The sequence below is a fragment of the Cyclopterus lumpus genome, chromosome 6 (genome assembly GCF_009769545.1).
Source record: "Cyclopterus lumpus isolate fCycLum1 chromosome 6, fCycLum1.pri, whole genome shotgun sequence".
NCBI classification, from domain to species: Eukaryota; Metazoa; Chordata; class Actinopteri; order Perciformes; family Cyclopteridae; genus Cyclopterus; species Cyclopterus lumpus.
Window position 1 is genome coordinate 8,925,132 of NC_046971.1, and position 24,152 is coordinate 8,949,283.

Genomic DNA, 24,152 nt, shown 5'->3' on the forward strand with positions numbered 1-24,152 from the left:
AAAGACATAAAACAAAAGCACACAAAAACAACAGGGTGCCAACAAACTTTCAGTGCTTTCCCCAACAAAAGAACACCTGAAAGCCTCATTATATCTCACATACATGAATGTAATATGTGATAGCGTGTAAGTGCATGAGATACTGAGGAGCAGTTCAGCCTTATTGTAGCGGACCTCTCCCTGAACTCAGTTTCCTCTGCAGGCATGTTCACTAACAGCTGAAGGCAGCAGGGGTTCTGCCCTGCTGGCCCAGTGGTTAGCTCCTCCACAGCGCGCTCCCAAAGCTGCTCTGCTAATGGACGCCACAGAACCCAGCCAATCCCTCCGACGCACACATAAGGAACTCACATTCATACGACAATGGATGCATTGCTCCTTTCTGCCATTCAAACAGCTTGCATCCTCATCATTTGTACAAACGACTTGCATTTGTCGACATCCGTCGTTTCCCTCGTTTTATTACAGAGTATTCCACTACAGTAGAAAACAACTTTATTTGAACAATAACTTTTGAGTGCTTAAATAGCAGTAATGTGACACACCAACTATGATATACACAGTTTATGTTACTTGGGGAAGAGGAAGTTGTGATTTACACTTGGAGTGTGTGATGAAATGTTAGTCCTTTCTATGCTGACTGTCTACACACTGGGTAAGATTAAGATTATGCCTGGCACAACCTCAGTCTTCATCGTCATTTACAAAGTACTGCATTCTGGAGGTATAAATAGGATAAGACTTCTGTCATGTACAGCTTAGTTACAACTAGAAATGTCCAAATATGCCTTCAAGTGACAGTTAACATTGATTATCACAGTAAATACGGTTCTGTTTAAAACTTTCACAAAAATCCACATTACATCAGCATTTTTATGGTATAAAAATAAGTTAAAAATCTGCATAAATAGTTTACACAAAAACAGTTATAAAATATGCTGTATTTTCTGACATAGTTACACAAAACATATTTTTACACAATTGGGTATTAAGAATATTTTTTAGTTTGCGGCTTGTTAAAAAAAAAACATTAATTTGAATTTTTGATGAACACAAACTTTTAAAAAAAAAACGCTTGGCTACAACAGTTCAGATATACAAAACTGAAGAGAGAAAAAAAATCTGCAGCATTGCCAAGTTTCATTTCCTTTTATCGGCACTTCACTCGGCCCCGTTCAGCTGAGACAGATGAAGAGCGTCGCATCCCATATAGATAAAGCTCCTATGAACAAGCGTTTCCCTTCAGTATCAAGTCCACAGATGACTCTTTACAGGCTGAGCACAAAGACAGGAGAGAAAGACACAGAGGGGGAGAGAATGAGTTGTTCTCCGTGTCATGAGAGGTATGAGTAGTATGTATAGTAACTAACTATGTATAGTAACTACTAGTAATAGTATGAGAAACAGGCTTTATCCTGGATGTTCACACACAGCACTTCATTTGCAGACACATGACACTGTATTTTAGAGCTAATGCTGCATGGAACTACTGAGGTCAATTAATGGAATAATGAACAACATCCATATATGACCTCGTCTTTTCAGTCAGACAAGGGAATGCCAAGGGTCGTGCCTCCAAAATGGCCCGATTCCCAATTAACTGGCTTCACGGTACATAGGAACCAAGAAACTGTGGGCGATAAGTAATCATCTACGATGATGTTTCACCACAGTGGAGTCGAGTAATACTGCGGATGCACGATTATTACCATACCATAGAGGCATCAGCATTGTTTGATCTCCACTAGGGCACAAAGAATATGAAAATGTAAAAGCGTACGGTACAACAGTGTAGAGACGCATGATTGTTGAGCTATGAAGCAAGAATTATGCTGCGTTGTTTGTCAACTACAAAAGCTGTGCACGGATGTTGATACAAGCAACTGATGCTGTGACATCAATGCATCACTCCGCTCTGTTTTATGCATCGGCTTTCCCTTTGTGTGCATCCAGTGGCTGCTAGTTAAGAATCCACGTTAAATCCTGTATTGGTTGTTAAACGTGTCGGCATCAATAAGCAGGTCAAGTAACTCACTGTAATTCATTCTCACAAGGCTAATTGTTGGCTGTGCGCTAAGACCGGGCTGTGTTACAGCCAAACACACATCATTGTACCGGGTGTGTAGAATCCATATCTAAATAGACCATGAAGTGTAAATCATCATATTTTTAAACTGTATCCAACACACGATGAACTGTTTACAGCTTACCTGCGCTTCAGCTGCTTTTGAGGAAGTGCTCTGAAAAGATAGGAAAGGTTTGTGAGGTCACTGAGAAAAAAACATCGTACAATATGATCATGGGTTAAGAGCTGATTTCGGGCCAGTAGGACTTGTGACAAAGTGCAAGAATATCAACATGGAAACATTGTTGAAACAATATAATCCTAGACTGCCACTACGTCAGCCTCTTCCTGCCAGCCCATTCACATGTAGAGGGGTTCAAACACACTGCTATATTTACTGCCACAGGCACCAACCACCTCATTTGTTTGGGGATTTCATGCATTAGGACAACCTTGACGTAAACTGGCTGAGTGCTGACGGTTATATTCAACTATGAAACCAGAGTCCAGCAGCAGCCCCTGCAGTTACTGAGCCTTCGGGTCTAATTAAAATCAACCAGCCTGTGTTCTGATCAGCAGACCCGTGAGCCATATATCTCCGGTAAGATGACCACTCTTGTTATTTTAGGCACATTGTTCCTCTTTCAGGATTCATTTTCAGCCTTTTATGGTGCATCATAAAAGCTAACCTTGTTTTTTCATCTCGGTGATGAGTCGACCACGTCAGCACAGGATTCAAATATCATCGTAGTTAATGTTTAGTGGAACGTGATGCACTTAAAGACAGAGAAAGAAAATAGGCAGCGGAGTTGCATTTGCATGAAAGCAAGACATTTTTCCTGGGTTTAAAATCAGTTATTAGTTCTATTTTGCTTTTGTGTTTGGAATTTCTAAAAAAGATGTTTTGCAACTGCAGCTGACCTACTTGATCAGGTTGCACACACACACACACACTGCTAATCATTGACTCAATGACTGAGAAACACATGCATTTATACATGCACACACACACACACACACACACACACACACACACACACACCTTATTAATCAAATTGTTGAAATCAGGGGTTGGTGCCACCTGGTGGAACACACACACACACACACACACACACACACACAGGTGTCGAGGGCAGGGGAAGCACTTTTTTGTGGCACTTAAATGCTTCACACAATGAATTCTACTGAGGTTTAGAAAACATTTACACATGGGCAACATGTGTTTTGCTGACACACAATGGATCTGCAGCAGTGTGTGTGTCTGTGTGTGTGCACAAAGAGGCCACTGGTGTGTCGTCACACACTCACCTATAGATGTTTGGGTCTAGCAGCATGGCAGCGTCCTGCGGTAACTGGGATAAGTGCACCACTTTGGACTTCAGCTGAGATCGCTCCGTTTCATTCACCCATACGTCAGGTAGTCTGTAAGACAACAGACACACACAAAGAGAGAAGACATGTGGTCAGGGTTGAAGAAAGAGGGAGAGAAAAGGAGTGGGGGCAGGGATGGACAAAGAGCCTCATTGAGTCCAGCACACATGTTAACACCTTCCTCTGAACACTGAGTACGTTTCCATAAGTAACATGGCCTTGACCAAAGCACTGGGACCAACACACACACACACACACACACACACACAGAGAGAGGACGAAGCGTACTCTCCTCCCATGTTGTTAATTATCAAGTAACTTTTACACTGTATCTTCATAATTGGCATGTGTTCACTTAGAAATCAAATGTGGGACATGTGAAGGACTGCATTTCAGTGCTTGTGTGCATGCATTTAAGTGTTTTTGTGCCTTTTAAATGATCCAACGTGAAAGTAGCTTGAAGTACAAACACTGTGCGCCGCAGAACAACTTTTTCCACCTCTGTCTTCAGAGACGGCCGCACATACACACATGTGCACATGATGTACTGTACTGCTCAGGAGCACCAGACTGTACACTGCGCAGTGCGATCTCCCTTTGAAAGAAGGGAGAGAGCGAGCACTGGCATGGCAAGTCGAGGTGCAGTAGAAACAAAGAGCTTTGCAAGTCGACTGCGCCTCCCCTCCCTCCCTCCCTCCCTCCTTCCTCCAGCCCGCACTCCGTCTCCACCCCCAGCATTCCCCCCGTCACAATGTGCGTCATCACAGGAGCCCCCAGAGATGCAGACATACTCGCACGCACACACACACACACACTCACACAATCACTGCAGGCGGCAGTTAGGCAAGCAGGCAGCCACCCAGCCAAATCACTCATTCACATGCCTAGTCAGCCCATTCAGTGGGATGGTGTGCAGGTTGCACTTCACATGCATCAGTCAGCTCATCTGGGTGCAGGTAAGAGACGGAGAACAAAAGAGGAAAGGTGATAGAAAAGTGAGGAATGGATTGGACAGTACAAAAAAAAAAAAAGCAGAGGGAAGGGGGAAAAGAAAAAAGAAGTGGCTCATGTTACTGTACAAAAGCTCACTTTAACAGAGATTGCTTTATGGCATGTTTACATTTCTGGAAGGTAGAACAATTTAGTAAATTGAGACGTAAAAAAACCCTGTGATTTTGAATGTATGGATAAGCACTAATGGGATAAAGAAATTGTTCTAATTTTGGTAAAATCATTGAAAAGGTACTTGGTTAAGTCATTTGTAAAATATATGATGATATATACTAACTAGTTAGTTAAGTTCTCCTTTTCTTTTTTTTTTAAATGATGTTGTGCATCAAAAGTGTCTCTATCCCCTTTAATGTTTGGAATGGAAGAAAGAGGAAGTTGAGAATAGGCAGGGACAAGACAAGAAACAGTTCCCTTCAAAGCAGCTTTTAAAGTTTGGGTTAGTCTTGAGTTAGTGTCCTTGTGCAAGCCAAACCTCCAATGACAGACGAGGGCCGAGAGTTAAAAATGTAGTAAACACTTGTGTGTTTGTGTGTGAGCACGCTCACTTGCCTCGACTCCGGAGTCCCCGTAAACAATTCGGAGCGAGTGTGCCGTGGTACTGATGAGTTATTATATTCTGATGGATGTGAGGCCCACAGGAGGGATGCCCCGGGGGGGGGGGGTCAGTATGTGAGACACATTTCACGCACACACATTTAAAAACACCCAAGAGTTCATATCCCTCCCCCCAAACGCACACACAAACGGATTTTCAAAGACATCTCCACGCAAAGACTCCATTCAGTCACACCAAGCCTAATAAAGACAAATGGATTTACTTTATTTTCCAGAGGAGACTGTTATTTGGCTTGCTTCTTTATGAGATAGAAATGTATATTGTGAGCGAGGCCTCCGCGGGGAGAGAGCTACTGGGGGTGCCTGCCAGAGTGAAGCCCAGCCTTCCAGCCTGGATTGATGGCTGGCTCCAGGCCTTGAAGCTCCCAGTGTTGAAAGGAGTAATAAGTTCATAACAAAGCAGCAAAGTGTACGGTAAATCGCTAACACACGAGATGGCTATATATGGACTAGCAGGAAGGACTGTGGGAGTGCAATGTCCTTATAAACTGCATCATCAGAGGAGAGCAGGCTGAGAGAGCTGGTTCAGGGACTGCGAAGGTCATTGCAGCCTAAAGGAAAAACGTGTCAGCCGAAAAGAGTGAGAGCGTACAATCACAGTGCAGACGCTTCACTGTCGTGATTGCACTCCCACATGCCTCATTGATGGGTGTAACTAATCAAAATAGTGATATAGTAGTTAGAAAGATGTATTAGGTGGCTCGCCATGCTAATTCTCATTGAGCCCCACTCATAGTGGACCATCAGGTATCGACCTCACATCTTCCTCAGGGTCCAGCCCCGAGTTGTATTAGATGAATCCGGGTAGAGACGGATATTATTTTGCAAATTAATGCAAATTGATTGACTGGTTTGCCAGTGTGCGACCCTTTAACCCCGAAAGGAAGATCGTTTTACTACGACAAGGTAAAACAGTGGTTCCTCAATTGGGAACTTTACTACATTTATAAACCGCAGTAAAGCATCAAAGTGCAGTCTTGTTTCTTTATACTAGAGGCCAGCAATGCAACTGTTTATGGTGCAGAACAAAATGACACTCACGCTCATAATGCAGTCAGTCATTCATGTACCGCTGGCCCTCGCTGATCAAAAGAAGCAAAAGCATTTTCACTTATGATTATGGACCATTAGTGTATTTAGAGAGAGTCTGAATTAGTGTTGCCAATTTGATGTGACCAAGTTCCAAGGATGTTTTTATTATTATTATAATAATTATTATGAATACATGCTATATGATCGATAAAAGTCATATAATGGAATGTGACAACAGCCACGAGAGATTGAGGTGCATTGATGTCAAATTAAATTTCCCATTAGCTTTTACAAAATGTACAAACTGTAAAAAAAACTTCATTGCCTTGTTTGTATTTAGGCAGTTACCAAATAATGAGATCACAAACTAGCTCACAAAGCTTTCAGAGTTAAACCCATCATTCAACGGCATGAAGGGGGAATCCATTCACCCATCCATCAAAGATTAGACAGCAGTTATGGTTCTCTTTCTCCCTCAGCCCACCCTCCTCCTCCTCCTCCTCCTCCTCCTCCTCCTGAGTGAGCCGCTGGTGGTTCATGTTCAGAATGGTTCATGTTAATCAGTTACTCATTAATCCAAATGGAGTTAATGAGTGTCGGTCAGAATGTGAATGGTTTGCTCCAACATTAATAAACATGACCTCCCACTTTCACATTGCTAATCATTGACTCAATGACTGAGAAACACATGCATTTATACATGCACACACACACACACACACACACATACATAAACAGCGAGAGTACAGCACTTGACCTTAGGGTCACGACACTTGATGGCTGACTAAATGACCACCGAATAGCCCGTTAGATACGAGGACATTACACTGAGCCAAAGACTAAATATTAACTTGGCCAAACGGACTCACTACCAACCATCCGTGTTTCAAAACAGTTTACAGCACGCAAGATCCCTCCCTGAACAGTGATTGCATGCCTGCAAAGCTTTTGATTCCTGCACATGCTGAAGCGGTGCGAGTGAGGCTGGACTAAAAGCAATAGCTGTCATTTATGCAAGGCGATTAATAGTAAGTTTATCTCCTCTAATGTCTCTGCAATCATCTGCATGTCCAGCTAACTAGCAGGGCACTGTCAGATCTTTAGCCTTAAATTAGTAGCTCTATCCAGCTATTTAGAGAATTTGGGGAAATTAACATGCAACCTGACCAAAGTCACCCAAAAGACCTTAACTACCTGGACACTGCAACACAAGCACAACGCTCTCTCCATGTCAATCATCAACTGATGAGGATGCTGACATTTTGCCTGAGAGATGTAGCTTTAGCATTTGCCTTTTAGGGCCATATCATGAATGGAGCCATAAATTGATCCCTTTGACAAGATTCTTGATTTAAAGCTGGAAACATTAAACACTGAGTTTTTAACCAATTCATGGAGCTAATCCATGTATACATAATGTACATACTTTAATCTCCTGGTCAACTTTTATCTGTGTGGCGATAATAAAGCCACCCTCACAGATTAAAGCTATCATTGTGTGTTCCTTCTCCATCCCTCTGTGGATGCATTATCCTTATTAATGATCAGAGCACTCTCTTGCTTCAGAGCAAGCACAAGATTGAGTCGCATCGCAGATTTCTCCTGCATGGACGAGAAAAATAAAAAAATAAAATGCATCTCACTCTCGTTTTCCATCTTTCCGTTTACCCCCCCATCATTCACTCGGTTTTCTTTCTGCCTTTCCTTTCTCTCTCCGACAATCATTTTCTGCCAACTCTTACTCCGTTGTCCATTTTTTGTCTTCCTCCATTCTGCCTCCATCTGTCTTTTGACGCCGAGTATCAATCTCCATCTACGTCTAATCTCTACCTCTCTGTTTGGGATTAACCTAAGGAGTCTTTCATGATCACTAAAGTTCATCTTTCCCCTTTCTCTCATTATTTTTCAATGACCAAGATTAAACTCCCACTCGGAGGGCGAAGAGGAGATAGCAGAGGTGGATCAGAGAGGGTAAAAAGGAAGGATGGGAAAAGACTGATAGAACAAGGTCTTAGCTACAGTATGTACATCGGAAGCTGTCAGCTGCGATCTACTTCACGATGCATCATCTGGGTTTTCTCTGCCCGGTGCCATCTTCGCCAAATCCATTTTTCCCTTTGTTGTCCATCCTCTTCTCTGTCTCCCCTGACCTTGTTCTCTTTTACCCTTCCTCCTCCTCCTCCTCCTCCTCTCCCTTTATTCGCCTCTTTTCCCTTTCCGCTAACTTCATCTCATCTCCCAACTCCTTCACCTTCTTTTCTCTTCCCTTTCATTCTTCCTCTCACTGATCATACTCAGAGGCCGTGCAGTCAAACTCTTTAATGAGAGTGTGGTGGGAGCTGAATGTTACAGCGTTCTTTGAAGCTCTCTCTCTCTGAGACACAACCATTTTATAAGCACATTTCAAACCTGCTCGCCCTTCTTCCTTCTTTCAAAGGCTTAAGTGGTGCCAAGGTTCACCTTCCCTTAAATGGGGAATTCATCTAAAAAAGTATTGGGAATAAAAAAGAAATCAAGACATTTTGGGTGCTGATCCAACATTTAAGAAGACACTTTAATGGATCAATTGAAGGCCTGTATGGGTGAGACCAAGCAGATGGTACAGAACCAACATCACCAACCAGAGAGGGACAGAGACGGACCTCTACATCAGTGAGGATGCTGGTGGATAATCGTGGCTGATGCCCTCAGCCCCCTTTGAGGAGAGCCCCGGGGCCACAAGATGAGGTGCCAGTGTGATGTGGACTAGAAGGGGACCTGAAATCCTGACACAGAGCGCTCTAAAACAAATACTGGATCAGCCAACAGACGGAGCTTGCGAGGATTTATTGCAAGCCCTGGCGCAGAGGAAGGCCACCATGTTGAGTGCACAACGGGATTCGTAAAACTATCAGAGAGAGATACATATACGTTGTTGATGTTCACGTGTACATGCATGCGACCCCTGCTGCTCGAAAAGGAAATGTTTGTGTGAAGACTTTACATGGTAAGCAATGTGCATGGGGTTTGTAAATGTGCTGCTGTCAGTGATATTTTTAAAGGTCATCTACAAATCTCAAAGTGTTTATGGACACATATCTGTCATGCAAACAAGCCCTCCATATACAGAACAGTATTTCAAATCTACCATAACCAGTTCCCCAATAGGAATAAAGCTACAATGAATAACCTTGGCAGGTAGTTGGGACATCTCAGAAGTAACTGCAATGCTATGGTTCACCACAAGAGCAACAGAGACGCAGTGCACAACGAGCACAAGTTTCTACCTCTTGTCAGTTGAGCCTAATCAAGGCCCAGCTGCAACGATAACACACAGGTTGAATCCACAAATTATCCCCCAACTTTGAGTGACATGCCACTCCTCTGAGTTTTGCGCATTCAAAAAAATATATTCTTTTAACATCTTTTAGGTCTTTAACTGATAGCAGGTTTAAAGGATGAATTATTAACAGCCGTACTGCAAAGAGTTATGCTCTGTGTGCATCAGGAAAACACAATGATGAATGTTAAAATGTCATGTTGTATATTTAATTTGTTACAGTCAGAGTGTTAATAACACCATGACAGTTCCAACGATAAATGTCAACCGATGTTTTTATTTTCATCAGATGCTCCTCAGTACTCATATCAGTCAAAATGAAGGAACTCGTGCTCGGTGTGATCAGTCCATCCCTCACCATCTGCTACAGTATTTGAGTAAATCAGAAATAGTTTACTGTCAAATAATACTTTGACAGTAAACGGTTCCCAGCACTTTCATTCTTGCGTTTTATCATGATGATTATTTGCTATATATATATATATATATATATATATATATATATATATATATATATATATATATATGCCTCCATTTGTTCTACATTTTTCAATTCTTGAAATTCTATCTGTGGTGAATGTTTCTGCAGATGTCCAGGATAGTGCACGGGACGTTTTACTCACATGTCCTCAGGTGTCCAATGTAGGAGGATCTTCACCTTGCCAGAACCCTCTTTCCTTTTGGCTACCACCTGCACAGAGACAATCAAGCAAAAACACAAGCTGAGCAATAAAATGACACAGTCAGTGCTACGAGCCAAGGAAAATGACTACTCCTGTCCTCATGCTGTCAGTTTGCCTGTGCCGTGCTGTCGGCATCCGGCACAGGCATAGCTGAGTAACCTCTAACCGGCTATAACAATGAAAATATCCACCAAAAATAGACATTGCCATATCATTTAACCTACATTTTATGGTTAATTCCAACACAGTTTACAAGCGTCTGATTAGCATAAATGTGTTGGGTTTGTCTCCGATTGCAGCATTCTCTCTCTCTCTCTCTCTCTCTCTCTCTCTCTCTCTCTCTCTCTCTCTCTCTCTTTCTCTCGTCTGTGAAGAACCGGCTTCAAAAGGCATGCCCCCATCCTGGCCCCATCTCTCTGACGTATAACGAGGCTACATGCTTCAAACATCTCACCGAGTGATGCAGTGGCTGATCATTACACTAATAAGCAATGTGAGCACTCTTAATAATGCATGCAGGAGCTCAGTGAGATTTCTATTTTCAACAAGATCCATCTCACATTCCCCCGCAACATAGTGTAAGACCAAGAAATCAAAATCCGAAAGCATCGAGACTTCGCTGAGAACCGCGGCCGAGAGCAAAGAAGATAGACGAGGGCGACGCAAGGAGCGCTTTTCACCGTAAACACTTCGATGCTTTAGACAGGAGTGCATCTGATGACTGACACCCACTGTCAACATTTGCTGCATTAACATTATAAGTCACGTTCATTTTATTTTTGGTATAACCAGGTCTTAATCTGCTTAAACAACCACAAATATCAAGGTCTTTCTTCTTGTGAAAATACAGTTGAGACAATACCCGGTTCCCTAAATAGTTGGCCTCTTTCATGCATAACATGTCATCTATCATGCTGTGTTGGTTTATAGTAAAACTGGACTGGAATTCACAGAAATTATTGCAAGTAGGGGAAAGTAAAGCTGGAAAAATAACCAGGAGTGTCAGAAATAGCTAGAGATACAACCTTTTGCGTCAATTGGCTCTTTTTCTGTTAGGAATGTCTATTTTTAGGACAGGGAATGAGCTCACACGTGAAGAACTTCGCTTACGCACATAAATATCTGAAATAATTTCTGTGACTCTGGGGAAAGGCTGCGGCATTGATGGAAACTGGTTGGAGGACGGGAGGGACGAGGCTCCACTGAGAGGCGACACAGAATCACTTTCTTCCTCTTCTTACAGCCTTTCCTGTCCTCCTTCTTTTGAGCCAACGTTTTGTAACCTTATTCTTCATTTATCTCCCCGATCTGACAAATTGGTCCTTGTTTTCGTCTGCCGTCGAGCACAAAGCAAAACAGTGTGTTATTTGGCTCTTCCGTACTTTCTAAACTGTTATGTTAGAAAATATCCTCCTCCCGTATTGCCGTGAGTAAAAGAGCGGCAAGGAGAGGCGTTTACTTTTGATAAGCTGCCGTCTGACACAACCAACACATTTAGCTACACTTTGATCAACCTTTAGTAAGAAATATTGAGGCTCTGCTCGGAGATATGAATGTTGTTGTTGTTGGCTTGGTGCCTTACATCTCGTCTGTGAGAAGCTGCGCAAACAGCAGCCAAGTTGGCAAATCAACCCTGCTGTTGCCTCTTGTCTGCAATACAGTGTTCGAGCGTAAAACTGGAAAAGAGAACAAGAAGGCAGAGTTACAATATCAGTGAGGAAACAGTCAAATGACTGGAGCTTCTCACACTTGAATAGAATTACTGTCGATGTGAAATCTAAAAGAAATATGGGTACCACGGTCTGACTTTTTAGGCAACAAAAAAAAAATAATTGTAATTTCTGCATCCTATTAGAGACCCCTCTTTGACGTTTCCAAATCAATCTTTAAAAAAAAGAAAGAAAGAAAACCCTTCCCCACCCCTTTTTTTCACGTCATAAATTAGCATCGCCATTTGCTCTTGTTTATTTGCCTCTGCCTTTATCTACCAGCTTCCCACCAGGGCTTGGCTGCTACTGGATCCACACCTGGGTGAAGAGACAACCTCTCAGAGTCAACAACAGGCTGCAGCACGAGCCCGAATCCTGCGCTGGCTGCAATGGGCCCTCCAGTAAATGTCTCGAGGTTAAGACTCCGTGCACCAGCAGCTGCTTCACTGCCCTTTTAATCAAAGCAGCATAGCTATTATGTGCCCCCGGGCTACTCACAGCACCAGGTTAATGATCACAATCCCAGGCTACACTTGAACCGGCCATGGTCATGTATGTAAAGCCTGAAGATGAAGAAGTGGGCTTGTGTTTAACCGGCATGAAGTGATTTGCGAGCCGAGTGGTTTGATGATGGCAGTTGGTGCTTGAAGGGACAGATCTTAATCCTATATAGACCCAAGAGAGGGAGGTAAGAAAGAGCAGGAGGATATGGGGAGTGAACATTAGTGAGGCTCCGAAGCAAGGCGGTGAAAAGTGCACGACGAAAGCCGGGGGGAGGGCAGGCCTGCTAAAACCGGGTGCCTGTCTAGTTTCAGGGGGTCAAGCTGTGGATGACGCAGATTGGCCCAATAACAAAAATATCGCATCATAAACATGGCTGAGCTGCTCTGGCATGTCAGCAGGCCCACTGGCCAAACTCCACAGAACCCCCACAGCTCCACTCCGTCTCCCCATGCCTGGGAGGGTCCGCTGGGGCCTGGGGTCTGACGCAGCGCCGCAGTCCTTCTCCACCACAAGCCTCCAGGGATTAGAGAAAAGGAGAATGAATGCCAAAGGAACTGGACAGATCTCCTTCCGATTCCATGACCCTGAACTTCACTTAACCCCTTTTTACTTGTCCTTTCTCTGTTTCTCTCCCTCCCCTGGCTGGCTCTTCCTCTCCTCTCAGTCTGTGTCCAACTATGTGGTTACCTCTCTTAACCTCTTCCCAAGCTTTATCTTCACTGGCTTTTTTTTTTTTCTGAGCTTTTCTTTTAAAATTCTTGGCTGCGGGTGAGCAGTTGAGGTTTGCAGGGAGCAGAGCAAAGCAGAAAAGAGTTGAAAGGGGCCGATCTGAGAGCAAATACTGTAGTGAGGACAAGAGCAGTATCAACACTCTAATTACACTTTCACAAGAACAGAAGCATGGACAGCAAGTTTGTCTAAAACTGCACATTTTCTGAAATGCTTGAATTATTTGGGGTGGAAATCCTTTTGCTGCATGAAGTAGCTTCATGGCCATCTATTTGCATGCTGTACATGTACATACATGCATTAGAGACATTTAGATCTATATACATCATTATGTAACCTTGTGGGCGGGCGGGCGGGCACACACACACACACACACACACACACACACACACACACACACACACACACACACACACACACACACACACACACACACACACACACACACACACACACACACACACACACACACACACACACACACACACACACACACACACACACACACACACACACACACACACACACACACACACACACACACACACACACACAATAAACTATAGTTTACAGTCTTTGCATCAGGAAACTTAAATCATTATGAAAATATGATATTTTTCTTGGATGGGGTTTTGTTTTTCTGCTTGTATATGTAATGTACGCTTCCACAAGCAAGCTGTACTTAAAATCCAACTAATTAAGTTATTGAAGTTTTCTTTTACACAAATTAAGAAATGGGTCTCATGTAACAGTGGATGCCCGTTCTTAGCTTTTTTACATGATTTACCATATTGTGATATAATTTATTTAACTCGCTGGGGGAAAAAACAAACACAAAAAACTAATTTACTTCACACAGTGCGAGAAACAGACAATAAAGGCCAAATGTCTGCTGTGAGGCTCCCAGTGGAAACCGATTCATTGTTAACGACTAAAGAGTCCGTTTCTGTATGAATATGAGAGACTCCTGAGAAACAGTAGATGATGATGCTCTCATCTTTCCACCGTCTTGAACAGGGGAGAGAGCGCTCCCTAGTGGAACTGCACTGTTTGTCATTCACAAAATCAATCGGCCATTCACACCAAGATGTCATCATGGTTTTAACCTCCCTCAATAATTCCTACGCTCTTTGAAGCCGTTGTCAGTGAGAGAAGGAGAATCTTGCACCGGGGAAAAATTGTTTTTACTGCGAGTGCTCATGTTTGTGCCCTCAACAGAAGGGTGCAAAGGCATTTTAGAGCTCAGTAATAATGTATCACGCGCTGGGCTCAGAATGGACTACGCAAAAATCAATCCAATTGTCTTTCCCGTGAAGCGTGATTCACAGAAAAACAACATCGAGCCGGAGGGCGATGCACAAGGTTCACTTCAAGTGCACTCAGAAAAGATCTGCAGTGATCGGAGGCACATTTTCAAATAGTGATTATTTGATGCCCCCTGTTGTCTAATAATGAAACATAAGAAAAAGACAAAAGAGGTATACAAATGTGAAACGTTTAAAAAAGTATTAAAATGTAGGCATAAACATGGTAAGGACCAACAATAAGCTTCATATATATATATATATATATATATATATATATTTTTTTTTTTTCAACAATGTCTCAATAGAGATACATTGATTGACGTTTTGTCTTCTGAATACGTTATGTCAGTGTTTATGGAGCACAGGAATACTGATTACTGATCCCACTGCTACCATATGATCCATATCACTCGTTGACCTTTCAAAATATATATATCATTCTAACATTATTATCACAATTTCTGGTGATGTGCCCATGTGTAAAATAAGCAGTTTTAATATTTTTATATCTTTGGTTAAATTCTGTTTCTGCATTAAAGTTGACCTTTTGCTGATCAAGTGGGAAAGAGCATAGTTAGTGTTTTGCACCGATTCAGAGAAATGCATCTGGTATTTCATACCACATAAAAAGAAAAGAAAAGTGAATGCATCCTTCGACCCTTGTCTTTAAATTCGCTCAGCTACTGGCTGTATCTGAACCCATTCAAATGGAAACAGGTAGGCAGAGGCCATGAATACAAGCCGTCAACAAGTAGTGTTGCTGCACACGGACTCACCGTGCTGTTGAAGACCACACTGTGGCCGTTGCCCACACTTTCGATGTGGGTGGCGAGGTTAAGACAGATGGCCCTGTGCCGAATAGCATCCATGGTTTGGGCGTCGAAGAAGTCGTGGGGCCTCGCTGGAGGACGGAAACAGATCCATATGAGAGTCAGACAACGTGATCCGATATGGAAGGACTTGAAAAACCGAGGAATTGTTATATAACCAGAACGACATCAGAATGAACTCATGACTGAAAAATGTAATTCCTTTCTGACTTTTAAATGTTGCTTTGCAGCGACAAAGACCAAAAGGTAAAGAGATTAAGAGGTTAAGAAATAGGTGCAACACCATTGGAAACTATGGTAATGAGATTCTTATGGTTGAGTGCTCTGAATAAGTGCTTCACCGCACATATTAAGTGTCACGGGTACTCAGTCCGTGTGAAATGTTAACTAATAAGAAAGTACATGTATTCAGGGTTTTGGGCCGAGGTCTATGCAAAGCACTCGTTTAGCCATGTCCAGAGACTAAAGCCCAGAGAACAGACAACATTTAGATGGATACATACTATTCCAAGCATCAGCTTCATCCCTATTGTCCAGCATGTTGCTAAAGACTCAATGGATCTCTTCAAGAATATTGCTTGCAACTGTTACCACTCACAACTAAACAAAACACAACAACAATCAACAGGAAGAGGTTGATGCAAGAATATCAACCTCAAGACAGCCACTGATTTCCAGGCAGTTGATTATGATTATGTTACATTATCATCTGATTGTAATGAAGTGGCAACCTGTCCGCTGACCTGTTGCTGAATTCAAGGTAGAAGCTGCACACCTGAGTTTTTTTGGGCTGGGCTAGGGCTGGAGACTCTGGCCCGTGCACGGCTCTAATTCAAAGACAGTCATTTGTCAAACGTCATCTTTTGTTAACAGCAAAAAGGATCCTTCTAACATAAACAATGCTGATGATTTGTCTTGTGAATTAAATGCTGTTTGGCATTCAACCATCAACTGTTAGAAGACGAGAGTGTCTTTGAATGCAACACAAAGAAGTTTTAAATACTTACTTAGAACTTAGATGGTTAATCAAGTTTTGAGTCGAGGATAGTTGTTTTTGTTAAATCAATGTAATGGTTATCTAGGAGGAAATCAATCTAAAACGGGATGCTTGGTAAAACAGTTGACAATAACTTCAAGTATGGACTGAAATATGTAAAACCACTATTGTGGTCTCTTCATGACCATATACATCTTTAACTCAAATGTAAAGTAAAGGGAGATATGCAGGGAACTGAAACATACTATGTGATCGTAATGTTAAAAAAAAGATTCACACAAATTCAGACAGTAAAAACTATAATTTCTTGGATCCCAAGACAAGAAGAAGGACAGAGTTTAAATAATGCAGACACAGGCCATCTGAGGAAAAAACCAAGAAGTTCAGCATCAGTATCAAAAGCATCGACTGACAGAAACTATGTGAATACACTAAAAACTTGTTCTCTGACATGCAGAACATTGCTTACGGGGAGAATCTGTCTCGCTGGCACAAGAGTCTGGACCAGTTTGTGTGCGTGCTGTCCAGTTCTAGCCTCTCCAAAAGAAGGGAGGTTAGAGAAGCCGAAAACATCAGCTTCAGCACAACGAACATGGCAGTACCGTAATATATGTGTTCAGCTTGGGATCCTTACCAATTACCAGAAGAGTGAAACATTTTAAAAACGAGGTTAGTTTGAGTGCCTGTTAGGTACGTACGTAGGGAGCACCTGCGTTTGTTCTTGAGTTTCTTCCTCTTGTTGAGTCCCGCCTTGGAGGGTGAGTCTTCCTTGAGTTTGGCCTGGCTGGACATTTTGGAGGAGCTCTGCTGGCTGAAGTGGCTCGGGACATGGCGAGCCAACCCTCCTTGGGAGGCAAAGCTGGCGTTGCAGCCACCAACTACACACTGCAGCGGAGCACAACGACACGGATATTTGGAATATTTGCTACTAAACAGGACGAGACGACAACTTTATGAACAAACTACTATCACCAACATACACATGAAGGAAACTGTCCTCTGCAACCCGTCTCCATTACAAGTGAAACAACTCAATTGATGACTCAGTTTAGATGGAGAAGCGGCTGCAAATGTGCCGTGTCTCTTACCTTGAAGGGCTTGTCTCCGCTGTGGGTCAGCATGTGTCTCTGGAGCCAACTTTGACTGGTGGACGGTGTGTTATACACTTTACAACCCTTCCACAGACACACAAACACCTGAGGGCAGTGAGGGAGAGCCGTGAAGAGAGGAGAAAAGTAGAAAAACATAAGAGAAAGAAAGTCGTCAAGAGAGCTGTGAGCTTATTGGTCAGGCAGACAGAGAGAGAGTTCTCTAATTAGATCTGTCCTGGACTTTCTTGAATGCAGAAAAGGTCCCAGGGTTTTCTGGTGTCTTTTTTGTCTTCGTTAAGAAATAGAAAATGTCAACATGTGCCTGCAAACCTAAAACAACAGGTTACATTATTGCACGTTATTCATACTGGGGAAAATCGTACATTCTTTTGTCCATATTTAGCAAATTTAGTCACCTTCGTTTTAAACACCGTAGAGCCCTTTTCATTTAAAAACTGATATATTTAAGTAAATCTTTTTTATATTTATGATTTTTTTACATTTTATTTTTTTTATTTGCACAATTCAAACATAAAATAAAGATCACAACAGAGATAAATGAATGCTTGCTTTTGTTTTGTTCCCATACAATGTTGAAGCAGATTCATAGTCTGTGAAATCCTACTTGGTAATAAACCAGATTGTGATACCGACCATCACAGCTGATTGGTTTTTTGTAAAACTTAATCCCGATTGTGCAGGCGGAAACTTAAAGAAAATACTGTATTCTGAGTGCATACTGATTTAATGATACTGCCAATGATCAAGCAAACAATAAAGCTGTCAGTTCACTTATTGTATCGATATCGGTATTTTTTTAATGTTTTCTGGGTTTTAAAATATCTGTAATATATATATATATATATATATATATATATATATATATATATATATATATATATATATATATATAGAGAGAGAGAGAGAGAAAAGTTCTCATAGAGAGTATATCTTCAGTAGAAAGTAGTTTCCATGCCTACCGCCTCTTGAACAAATCCTGTTTTTGGCAGTGAATCGTTAAACTCTGTCTTGACTAGACTGCCTGGACTGTCCATTTTAAGCTAAAACAGGATGTTCTTTTTCTTTGGCTACGCCTCAGACAGAAAAAAGGAGACCAACATGAAGTTTGTGCTAAAGTTCATAGTCTGCTGACCCCTCCTCTCTGTCCATCCACATGAATGCCTCGGATGTGCTCTGCCAGATCCGGACTGGAGTTGAAGCACTGCGGACAGAGGTCCCAGCAGCAGGGGTAAGCCACCGTCTTAGCCCCAGAGGAGCCGACGCTGCTCTGCCCGTTCATCATAGCAGGGGTGGAGCGCCCACTCGACACGGTGCTCTCCATCTCCATCAGGGTGCTGCTGATGCTGAGGGAGAAGAGGGTGGGTTGGTAGAGAGTGTGAGAGAGAGATGAAGGAGGAGGAACACAGTCCCGTTGTCATAAAACATGGGTGCTAAGGCCATGTAGAATGTCTTCATAGCTTAGCTCAGGCTTTGCACAGCCGTGTAGAACAGGTGCAGACATGTCAAGCCACATTATATAGTTACTATGCCTGAAAGCCTTCAGGCTGCAACTGATTTTCCATGCATGCCACTTTAATCACTAATGTCAAATCAATTATATCGTTGTATTCAATGCTCCTAGGACTATATTATTAACTTACTGCACTGTCAACTTCACAAAAAGGCTGTATCACTCAATCAGTCACCATTACTTGTTACCATTTCTAGTCCAATATTTTGGCTACAGTTTCATTCATTGGACCAGTAGAAGTACCTTTCAAGAAATGGATGATTGACCTTCTCTGTAACAATCATGGTGCAACGTGCAACTTTACTTAAAGTGTGATGGGAACATCTGAAAATGTACTTTTCAGTGAAACAACTTGCATCCAGCAAAGAAAGTTTTGAAAAATATACTTAAATATGGTGCAAGTACTTTTGTATAATTGCAAATACAGAGACTGTGGATCGTCCAAACAGGGAGAAGGAGAATCATTTTCATTTTTAATAGATACAATTAGTCATGCAGAGTATTCTATAATGTTTTCAAAACCAGTCTTGTTATTCGCTAATATGACAGGTACACATGGACATGAATGGAGGTGTTTAGGCGTGTTTTGGCTCCCGACCTACTGAAGCGCGTATTTAACAGCTCAAGCTATGATTGGCTCAACGTTAATTAGCCAAGATGGGACGAAATAACTGACATTACAATTGTGGCATCAGTCTGTTCCCACCCGACCCCCGGAGCAACTGTAAACCTGTCACGCCATCAACCGACCTGTCCTCCGAGTCCATGCGGCTCAGCGGTTCACCGTCCGAGGAGGAGATCTCCACGCTCGGCCGCCTCTTGTCGCCCAGCGCCCCGCCGCCGGGCTTCTCCCCATCTTCACTAACTGTTTTGCTCTTTTCGCAGTTTATCCCCGAACACCGGCCGCCCTCTCCCGGTTCCTCCTTCGCTTCTTTCGATGCATTATCGGGGGCGTGTTCTTCGTTTCCGCCTCCCGGCCTTTCCAGCAGCTCCGTCTTCTGCTCCGGTTCTCCCGGAGCGTCCGTCGCCTCCCGGTTCACCGCCACAGCGCTGTCGTCTGTCACCGCCTCGCTCGCGGCCTTGTCTGCCGCGACAGCGGGCTTCTCTTCGCCGGCCTCCGCGTCCACCGCTTCTATTTTCGGTGCTGCGCTCCTGCCCGGTTCCCCCGTTTCCGGTTCGCAGGGGCCCTCGTCTCTCTCCTCACGGTTGCTCTCGTTTGGTGTCTCCGCGGACGGTGCGTCGTTCTCAACACCCAGTGCGGTCGCTTCTTCTGTAGCCGCGGCAGCCATTTCAGCGGCGCGTCGTGAGTCACTTACGGTATTGAGATTCGCCCCGAGCACCGAAAAACGCCTCACTGCAGAAGAAGGGCTGGGTCAGATCCCTCATTCTGCACTCTGATTGGTCGGAGGCGGCACGAGGAGGAGAAACTCTGACGTTGGTATTTAAACTTTCCATGTGTTTCCCAAAACACACAGCTTCTTTTAAATATGGAAGTTTAGTTTTTAGTATCTGTAGAGGGACAGTAAACTTGAATCAATGCTCTAATAAAAATAACGTGTCGCTGGAGACACACATTTAGGTGCTTTTCATCCTAATCCAGCAGGACCACTTCTGGAAAAACCTGCGAAGAATATGAACCAAAATCAATTCATGGACATCTTTTCTACATTTATAACTCCTGGATGGCTCGTTTGAGCGTTTTAATAGATAGTTATTACAATGATTGATTGTCAACTGAGCAAAGGGGGACTAGAATAGAGAATTGCCCAGGAGCCCCAAACCATTTAATCTCAAGGCTATTAGGAAATATGGACAACCCCCCCCCCCCTCTCCTCTCTGTGTTTTGTTGTACAGCATATAAAAAACATTTCAGGGACAAATGATATGTCGTGGGTCTTATTTGGGCTCTATGAAGTTGAACAATGAGGTCTCCACTACGATACAAGCTGTGTACAAAGTTAGTTAAATAATAATTGTGCAGCTGCAAAACCACCAGAGGGAGCCAGAGTTCTACATTTAAACCAGCTGTCACTCACTGAAGACCTCAGATCTGAGTGGCCAATGTATGTATGTATATGTGTGTACTATTGATTATATTTGAGGATACTGATCTTTCAAATTATAAGTCCACTATTCATGCATTAAAAATGTAAGATCTGAAATATAGAATACCTTTTCAATATTGTGTAAAATGCATTCAGTCCTGTGTTATGTTAGCATAATATTTTGCTGTACAAGTCCAGCGCTCCAGTGTAGCGAGTAGGTCTACATGGCTCTATTCTCAGCTGGCTCACATGGGAGGCAAATAACAAAACACAACCTCTCCTTAAGAACAGCAACATTTATTTAACATGATATAAAACAGATGGGATATGAACATTTGCAAATCAAATTTAGTATGTAACCTTATGTTGGATACATCCCCCATCCTGCTGTACCATGTACATTATATACACAGTAAAGCTCTGATAATTACACTTTGTACACACAAAATCCTGGATCCACAAACATTTAATTTGTTATTGCTTTTTACATGTGCTAACTTTTTTTTTTTCTTTAGTTCCAAGTCTTCAAACTAACATATCATAAAATAGAACCAAACTCAGATTTGTTTTCCTTCTCTGTTTAAATATATCTCTCAGCAATACAAAAAAAGACAGAATAGAGTGACTTAAACATTCACATATGTGTCGGCAACAACGCGACGGGGACAACAGAAGATCCCATTTTTAAATAATTACAACCCAGAAACAGGAGAAATTAAAAATAATCTTGGTCTGCAGCAATAAAGTGGCTCCTCCTTTCATTTATAATGGAGAGATCTACATTTTTTATAAACTCATCTTTCGCATTTGACAAATGTTCTTTACAATAAATGGATAAATATGAATGGTTAGCGACTTATAAAAGATTATAGTTATCTGGTAAATGTAAAATTATGTGAAAATATGTTTTTGAAACCTTTTAGAACATATAGTGAAACATGAATGGAAAATTCAGCCAAAACATTTTGTCCCAAGACCCTTAAGCCAACAACAGAGCTCAGTCTATTAGCCTCATGTATATACATATATAGACCAATGTGGGCCCACATTAAAACAAGAACCTAATAAAACCATATAAATAATGAAAATAACCTTAAAAACCTTGTAAAAACTACAAATGGAACTGCAACAATAACAGTATCAAGCTCTATACTGTGGCGAGGGGAATTAACAGAGAAATATCACAGGGAAAGTGTTGTTGGTGGCATAAGAGCGTAAGACGTCACAGTGAGCATACAGAAGTCAGAGGTTAATGATCCAGAGTACGGAGTAGGCAGTCTCACTCTCTGTAGGCTGCGGCCTTGTGCTGATGTCCTTGGGGAAGTCTTCAGGGGCATCTTCACACCTCCTCTGCTGTTTCCTTCATGTGTAGCTTTTCACTGAGGCCAGAGCCTGTGCTGTAGCGAGAGAGAGAGAGAGAGAATGTAAGACTTTTTAATGGGGGCAAAGGTTAAATTATGCTCCAAAAATAATACCAGACAAGGGATACTTGACATAGTTCCCCTAACCATTCAGCGGCCACCTGTGCAGTCTCATGTGAGCCAAAACAACTGCCATAAAGTCAACTTTTATCATGCCTATAACATTCAGGTTGTGTTGACCCCATTCATAAAAAAGGTGTTAATTAAATTGTCATATTTAGTGGTGGTGTTGAAGGTTTTCCTCAATATCCTGCCACCTCACGTATGTAAATGCGAAGGACAATATCAGTACAACACCAACTTTAACGATTTTAACTCAGTAATACACAATTGATTGAATCTCAATTTCTGACCATGTCAACACAGATTTAACATTGTAAAGTTTGTAAAGGTAGATTATATGGCTGAGCTTTGCATTGCCAAAAAAGTAATTTGAGTCTTATGATTACAAGGATAGGGTCAAAGATGAAAACATAATGGTCCTACAGCAACGTTGAGTTTTGTCATGTGACTACAGACTACAAGCCAATACCACAAAATGAGAAGAGTGTGGATCTACAGAAACACAGATAGCACACAAACACATCACAACGGGCTCCCCTCATACTTTGACATAACTCTCCATCAATCCTTTCATTATGACATGCTCGTTCTACCCAGAGGCAACGACTAAAACATTGAGAACACTTTAGCATCGTGAGTATGGACAAAACATGTTGACGAAGGCCCTTACTGGTGCTACTACACACACATGAAGTGAGACCCATCAGTGAGTTGGGGGGGTGTGTTAGGAGGCTGTGGGAGGGGTGAGGAAGAGGACGACAGGCTCTTCACTGCAATGAAACAGAGCAAGAAGTCCAACACACGCAGGAAACACAAAATAACAAAAAACAAATCACATCGGGAGAAAAACGGCCAAACGACACAGAACATAATGAGTGAAGAACCTACTGAGACAACAGTTAAAATGACTAAACACAAAGACAATGGAAGCAGCTGCAGTTTGATGAACCACAATTAAAGAGTAGCCATTTTTAAGAACAGCCTCACACAAGCGTTTGTTTTATCACATGCATTATTCTTCTCTCTGGAGATGTACCTGCTACCAGCTTGCTGCGCTTGGAGGCCTCCGCTGCCAGCTCATAGGAGATATTAATCATCTTCTCTTTCTCCTGTACGGTAACCTCTACTTCGGTCTCCTCCTCGGGGCTCAGGGCCATACTAGGCAGCACATTCTGCATGCTGGGAGAACAAATACACATACGATATGGCCCATGTGATACGCAGTATACAGCTGTAACTGTAAACATGGTTTCTGAATAAACACAATTACCTCGGGACAGAGAGGCTATCTCTTTTAAATCAATTCAAGAGGACTGACATTTAGAATCAAATGTCACAGTAGCTAGGGGATAAGAGCATGGGCTTCTATGAACATATGAGGCACTGATGTGCATGTAAGAGCAGACCTCTATCGTGATGTCCTGCTATGATGCCAAACTTACCCCTCACTTCGAGAAAGAATTTCCTGCATGAACCCTGCTGGGGAAATATCAGCGCTCACCTACAAAGATAGCCTCTCTGTCCAACGATCCAAATAACATCAATGGTCTGAGCAACCTTGTCCAGACCATGAAGGTACAGGCGGACCATGATGGCTCTCGTACCTGTTTTTGGCTATGAGGGCTTTGATGCGATCCACTTTCCTCTGCTTATCAGCCTCCTGCTGAGGGCTCAGGGCCTCCTCGGGCTCTGACTCCACATAACGCTCAGGAATCAGCACTTTGTCCGGCACAGACAGCTAAAGAAATAAAACACAAACAAACACTTCATTCAAATGAATGGGATATGACATGCTTTAACAAATTAAAGAAAAACACCACAATCTAAAAAGA

General features: G+C 42.4%; 2 protein-coding genes across 8 annotated transcripts in view; both read right to left on the reverse strand.

Moving 5' to 3' along the window:
* Positions 1 to 441: 441 nt before the first annotated feature.
* Positions 442 to 20,180, reverse strand: LOC117731958 (zinc finger protein aebp2-like). Of its 2 annotated transcripts, XR_004609567.1 has the most exons (10): positions 19,542 to 20,173; positions 18,414 to 18,624; positions 17,258 to 17,365; positions 16,868 to 17,054; positions 15,119 to 15,243; positions 10,034 to 10,101; positions 3,371 to 3,484; positions 2,752 to 2,838; positions 2,208 to 2,237; positions 442 to 1,272 (listed from the first exon to the last, which is right to left on the reverse strand). XR_004609567.1 is itself a non-coding variant. In XM_034534540.1 (9 exons), the coding sequence occupies exons 1-9, from the start codon at positions 20,078 to 20,080 to the stop codon at positions 1,266 to 1,268; spliced, it is 1,389 nt and encodes a 462-aa protein (XP_034390431.1). In that variant the 5' UTR covers positions 20,081 to 20,180; the 3' UTR covers positions 442 to 1,265. The 2 variants fall into 2 exon arrangements, 1 of the variants encoding a protein (XP_034390431.1); XM_034534540.1 differs by lacking the exon at positions 2,752 to 2,838 and having other exon boundaries at positions 19,542 to 20,180.
* A 934-nt stretch (positions 20,181 to 21,114) lies between these two features.
* Positions 21,115 to 24,152, reverse strand: part of LOC117732283 (pleckstrin homology domain-containing family A member 5-like) — a 71,078-nt gene continuing 68,040 nt past the window's right edge. For 4 of the 6 annotated variants that reach the window (XM_034535137.1, XM_034535143.1, XM_034535136.1 and 1 more), the window contains 4 exons: positions 23,925 to 24,058; positions 23,357 to 23,499; positions 22,991 to 23,090; positions 21,115 to 22,233 (listed from right to left, as the gene is read on the reverse strand). In XM_034535137.1, the coding sequence (XP_034391028.1) occupies positions 22,999 to 23,090; positions 23,357 to 23,499; positions 23,925 to 24,058 (369 nt within the window). In that variant the 3' untranslated portion in view covers positions 21,115 to 22,233; positions 22,991 to 22,998. The remainder of the gene's footprint in view (positions 22,234 to 22,990; positions 23,091 to 23,356; positions 23,500 to 23,924; positions 24,059 to 24,152) is intronic. The other 2 variants (XM_034535139.1, XM_034535138.1) reach the window with 1 other exon arrangement.